The sequence below is a fragment of the Orycteropus afer genome, unplaced genomic scaffold (genome assembly GCF_000298275.1).
Source record: "Orycteropus afer afer isolate SDZICR_OR568_19922 unplaced genomic scaffold, OryAfe1.0 scaffold00006, whole genome shotgun sequence".
Lineage (NCBI taxonomy): Eukaryota > Metazoa > Chordata > Mammalia > Tubulidentata > Orycteropodidae > Orycteropus > Orycteropus afer.
The window spans coordinates 19,173,110-19,179,040 of record NW_006921593.1 but is presented as its reverse complement, the minus strand read 5'-3'; the positions used below and the strand labels follow the sequence as shown (position 1 = coordinate 19,179,040).

Genomic DNA, 5,931 nt, shown 5'->3' with positions numbered 1-5,931 from the left:
CTACCCGTTCGGCGCGGAGCGCGGCGACGCCGTCACCCCGAAGCAGGACGACGGCGGCTCGGGGCTGCGACCGCTCTCCGTTCCCTTCCCCTTCTTCGGCGCTGAGCACTCCGGCCTCTACGTGAGTACAGACCCCGCGGAGTGGGAGCCACCCGCGCGCTCCCGCCGCCGCCGCCAGCAACTTGGCACCGCGCGGCCAGAGGTGGAGTGAGGACAGCCCTTCCTCCCTCCCGAGCCAAGGCGGACAGCGGCCCGCGGGAGAGGCGAGCCGGAGGGGGGCGCGCGGCGGCCGGGCACCCAGGCGAGACAAGCGCGCGCCCCTGCGCTGCCCTACGGGCCCGGGGCTTGGGCAGCGTCTACCTGGCACATCTGCCAGAGGCTGGTCCCAGCGCAGGGGGAGCCTGACCTTGTCTCAATGCTTTCGCAGAGAGCGTGGCTGCAGACACACACGTCCAAGAACCTGAGTCTCCCGTGCGGGGCGCCTCGGCCCTTTCCGGCCCTCGCCCAGTCTGCGCAGGTCTCAGACTTTTTCCCTGGGGCCCTGAGCAGTGAGTAGCCCAAGGCCCCCCACTCCTGCGGACACTTGAGCCCAGGCGGTGGTGACCCCCTGCCCAGGTTCCCAAGGCAGGTCCAGCTCCTCTGCCAACCTCAGCTGGACATGCTGGTCTTCACTGAGCCCTTCTCTCATCCCCTTTCTGAGTCTGGGGCTGCCCTCCTCCCACTCAGACCCTCCAGATTCAACGCCCAGAGGGATTGCCAGGGCGAGGGGCTCGGGAGCCAAGCAGCGGCAGGGGCTGAAGGCTGAGCCTGTGTGTGGCTCTGTGTCCGCTCCCAGTGGAGCATCCTGGGCAGTCTGGCCCTCGGAGGGAGTGAAACTCTGCACAGGCTGCCTGGGGCCCCCCGAGTCACGGCCAGAGTACTGCTGGGCAGCCTGGTGCGCTTGCCTCCAACTCCATCACTTCTGCCCCCTTCAACCCCAGCAGCACCCCCTCCCCACCACCCCCTGCCATCACCCTCACCATGACCACACCATGACCACCAACCTCACCATCGGTTCCACCACCACCATCACTCACCAAGTCTACCACCACCCATCACTCTCATCATCGGTACCACCAACCCCACCATGAGCACCATCAGCCTCACCATTGACACCACGACCTCCACCATCAATTCTGCCACCACCACCACCACCTCCACCATGACCACCACCTCCACCGCCAATCCAACCATGACCACTCCATCAATTTCTCAACCAGCACCACCTTCCCTATCAGCTCCACCATTACCACTGCTATTTCTGTGGCCAACACCCTCACCATCTCCCCTGCCATCCATCAGCACTATCACCTCCACCATCAGTCTGCCATTGGCACCACCACCACCACCGTGTCGTCAGCGTCACCCCCATCATCTTCAACACCACCTCCATCGCCAGCCATCATCCTTCGTCCTCCCCCCATCACTGTTCGAGGCTCCACCTTCCTGAGTGTCCCTTCCCTGCCACAGCCACCAGCAGCATCATTGACCCCCCCCCCCAGCTGACACCATAGCCTGGCAGCTGCCTTGACTGCTGTCTGTTCAGTGGCAGCAGTTGGTGATGGGGTGGTGGGAGGAGCAGGGAGCAGTTATCCTCTCTGTAGATGCCGCCCTGCTACATGTCCTCTGGACCAGGACTCAGCAGAGGGGCCGGCCTGACCTCTGCAAGAGGGGAGGTGGGCAGAGCTCTGCTTGGGAAAACTCACATTGGCACCGTCCTAACAGAACACTGTCAACAGGTTCCTGGGCATTTGGGCCAGGCTGAACTTTCCCACTCAAAGTCATTGGTGAAAATATTATTAAAACAGGTTACCCTCTTAACAGCCTCACCAAAAACCTTTGCCAAACAACTGGGAGAAACGGGCCTAAAGCAGAAAGATCTGCTAGCAAAACACACGGTTTCGTCAGAAATGTACATTCTGGCTGCTAAGGAAACATCTATCTCCATAAGCGTTTCTTCCTGAAACAAAGATATTATTTGAAAAGCCCTTGTCTGTGTGCACACAGTCCAGCCCATCTCACCTCTGTGTGCTCAGGAGAAAAGAAAATGAACTCATGGAGGCGCTAGCCCCTAGAGGGCTCTGTGGCCGGGGCGAGATAGCGGGGAGGCAGTGCAGTGAGGGAGAAGAGTGAGCTCAGTGGCGACACGGAGAGAGGTGGAGGCAGTGGGCCTGACGTGGTGCCATGTGAGTGTTCTGGGGCTGTGGGTGACTTTAGACGATGAAGTTCTGGAGCCTGGGAGCAGGAACTCAGGGTGTTGGCAGGTCCGTCTTGTCCCCAGAGGCTCCAGGGGAAGAGCCTTTCTTGTCTTTGTCAGCTGTTGGTGGCCTCAGGCACCTCTTGGCTTGATGAGACACCACACAGGTGAGATTAGAACCCACCCTACTCCAGTAGGCATTTAGGTTAACTGAGAGCATCTTAAGGACCCTATTTCCGAACAAGGTGATGTCCACAGAAGGTAGGGGCTGGGTGGGTGACACCCACTGCCATCCGGCCAGCTCCAGCCCAGGGCAACGCCATGTGCTGCCGGGTAGAGCTGCCGCGCAGGGCTTGATTGGCGTCATCTTTATGCAGGCAGATCGTTGGGCCCTCCTATGATGTCACTGTGTGGGTTCGGCCCATAAACCTCTTGGTTACAAGCTGAGCACAAGCTGTTTCTGGCACCCGGGGGCCTACCCAATTCATAGCAGGTACCTCCATGCCCACCCAGGCTGAGAGGACCTTCTCTGAATGCCCTTGGCTCGGACTCTTGTCCAACTCATGGCCAGTCAGGGCATGACATCAGCCATCTCTGAGCCCAGGCACCTTCACTGGGCTGAGCAAAGACCCTGCACAGGCTGGATGTCTCCCTGTCTGGTCACTGCTCTGCCCAACCCTGAGCCCAGTGCTTGGCCAAGACCAGGGGTGCTGGATGCTTGAGCAAATGGCTGAGTGTCCCACATCCCAGGTAGAAATGAGAAGTGACTCTGGGGGGCGGGGCAGTGCTGCTTTCTCCTTATCAGCACGCAGGCTGGGCCTGGGCTCCGGGCTCTGAATGGGGCCCGCCGCGTTGAGTTGCCACCCATGCACGGGTAGGAGGCTCCAACTGCAGTGCTGCCAGGCTGTGGGCCGCCACAGTAACCGTGCAGAGGAGGGGTTAGAGCTGGGACCCCAACATCTGCTGGCCCAGCCCTCTGCCCTGACCTCCCTGACAGCCCTGTGGGAGGACGGGCCAGTCATCTGCTATAGGATGAGGCAACCAAGGCTCGGAACGCAGATTAGGGGCCTTCACACCCCCATGTCCAGCCGCCTTCTTGGCAGTGTGGGAGCCTGTCTGTCCTCACTGACTAATTGTCCTGCACTCACGGGGACATCTGAGCCCACTCCCCCTTCCTTGTGTCCCTGGGAGTCCCTTCCTCACACTTGCCCCTCCCCCTTCCTCACACGCTCACCTCCCCCTTCCTCACACGCTCACCTCCCCCTTCCTCACATGCTCACCTCCCCCCATCCTCACACACCTACCTCCCCCTTCCTCACACGCCCACCTCCCTCCGACTGCTCCAGCCACAGAGCAGGCTGTGCCCACTCCTTGCACCTGCTGTTCCTCTGCCTGGACAGCTCCTCCCTGTCCTCAAGTGTTGACTGACATCTTGCCCTCGGCCCTTCTGGGAGGCGATCCCTAAACAAGCCCCTCACCCAGCCCTGTGCTTTGTGCTTGCCAGCACACACCACTTGTGACCTCAGTTTGATGATTATTTGTGTCATTGTTTGGTGTGTGTCTCCTGCATGAGACCGGGCACCTCATGAGGGCAGGGACCGGTCTGTACTCATGACATCCTTCTGGGTGGGATGGCATCTGTTGCCCAGACCACCTCCTTGTTTAGAGGCCAGGCCAGGGGAGGTGGGCATCTGTGGTCACACCACCTGTGCGACTGGCCTGGGCCTACAGTGGGGGTCATACCCAGGGGTCAGGGGCCCCCAAGCAAAGCCCATGAGCTGCAGCCCAGGGCAGCCTCCTCCCTCCCAGGACTGGCGTGAGCCGTGATGTGAGAGCTGCTGCAACATGGCAGTGTGGGAGGGGCCCTCAGAAGGCGAGTGTCTTTCAGTACAGCCTGGCCTGCAGGTGGGTCTGCTTAAAAGGAGGCTCCCCACGAAGACAGGTCAGGTGTGTAATGCTGACATGGACAGGTGGTCAGGTTGTGTCTGCCATAGTAAATGGGGGGCATGCCAGGCCCTGATTGGTGAAGGTGGCAGGAAGCAGAGGTGGGTGGGACCTGGCTGAGAAAGCTCAAGTGTGGGAGGGAGATGGCCGGACATGCCAAGCTCTCCTGTGTGAAGGAGGGGAGGGGCAGACTGAGCTGTGTATGGAGGGACAGGCCTGGGGGTGAGGCTGGCCTCTGCCTGGGCAGAGAGGCAGACCTCTGTTGTCTGCCAGGCAGGCCACGGAGAGGGGGTTGTGTAGGGATTGGAGCAACACTGGTGAAACCATAGGGCTGGCCACGGGCAACTGGGCTTTCTCTAGTTCCCTTTGAGCTCTTCATCCAAACCCACGTTGTACCCTTATGACTGTGGCTTTGATTCCGTGTTTGGTGAGTCCGGCACAGTGTGGCACTGAGCTGCTTTCTGGTCTGATCTGCCACCTCCTCTTCTTAACTGGTGCTGTTAGATCATTTACGTTTAGTGTAATTTACCAATATGGCTGGGCTCAAACCGTTCATCTTCCTATTTGGTTTCTATTTGCTACCTTTGTTCTCTTTTTAATGCTGTATGACTTTATCTATACTGTTGATTCCTAGTTATAGTTCTTTATTTTGTTAGTGATTTTTCCAGGTTCTTAATACATTTTTAACTTTAGACCATCTTCAAATAATGTTATACTTGTTCAAGTACAAGGTAAGAACCTAACTGCAGTATACAGCCATACTCCTCCTGCCAGGTTTTATGCGATTTTTGCCATATGCTTTTCTGTTATTTATTTATTTATAGATGTAGATATGTATTTTTTGCACAAACACAATAAAATATGATGTAAGATAATCTTTCAATCATTTAATAAAATATGTAATTAAAAAACAAAACTTACTGCTGGTGAGTTGATCCAACTCCTAGCGACCCCTCCTTGGGTTTCTGAGGCAGTATCACTACACAAGTAGATTGCCCAACCTTCCTGACGAGAAGCGGCTGGCGGGTTTGAACTGCCAGCCTTCTGGGTAGCAGTCAGATGCCTTAGGCACTGCGCCACCAGAGCTCCTGGAATATGTACTATAATGTAGCATAACGTATGTGACACCTTATTGTGTACTTGGTGAACGTAGACACCACAGGCAGGCTCCCGTCCGACAGCTTCTATGCATAATGCTCAGTGGCGTTGGTCACCTCCCCAGCCCTTGTCAGCAGTCACCCCAGGTCTGCTCCAGCGCCCACCCCGCTCATGCAGCCTCCCGGCCCCCACCTTCTCACCTGTGCTTTAGCGCAGCTGCTGCCCACCTGGCCCCGGGTGGGTCATCTGAGAGAGCACAGTTCTCCAGGGAAGGACTGCACTTTTCCAGCTAACCAGCTATTAGTTAAAGGGTGCGTTCAGGCGGTGGTCTCTGCTCCTGGCTTACAGGGGTCTCAGAGCAGCAGCCTTGGGGTTTCTTCCAGCCTCGGGATGGTATGCATCACTCTTACAAGGGTCCCTGGGTGGTGCAGATGGTTAGGCACCGGGCTGCTAACTGGAAGGTTGGTGGTTCGAACCTACCCAGAGGTGCCTTGGAAGCAAGGTCTGGCAGTACCCCTCCCAAAGGTTACAGCGATGACAGCCCCGTAGGCGGCAGCTGGCTTTTGTTTCCCCGTGTTTATGTACATTGTTGTTGTTGTTGTTGTTATGTGCCGTCGAGTCGGCCCCGACTCATAGCGACCCCTCCTTGGGTT

General features: G+C 57.6%; 1 protein-coding gene across 1 annotated transcript in view; it reads left to right on the top strand.

The window, feature by feature from the left end:
* Position 1: 1 nt before the first annotated feature.
* SNED1 (sushi, nidogen and EGF like domains 1) overlaps positions 2 to 5,931 on the top strand; it is a gene marked incomplete at its 5' end in the record, with an annotated part of 82,655 nt that continues 76,725 nt past the window's right edge. The window contains one exon of the mRNA XM_007943330.1: positions 2 to 121. Coding sequence (XP_007941521.1) covers positions 2 to 121 — 120 coding nt within the window. The remainder of the gene's footprint in view (positions 122 to 5,931) is intronic.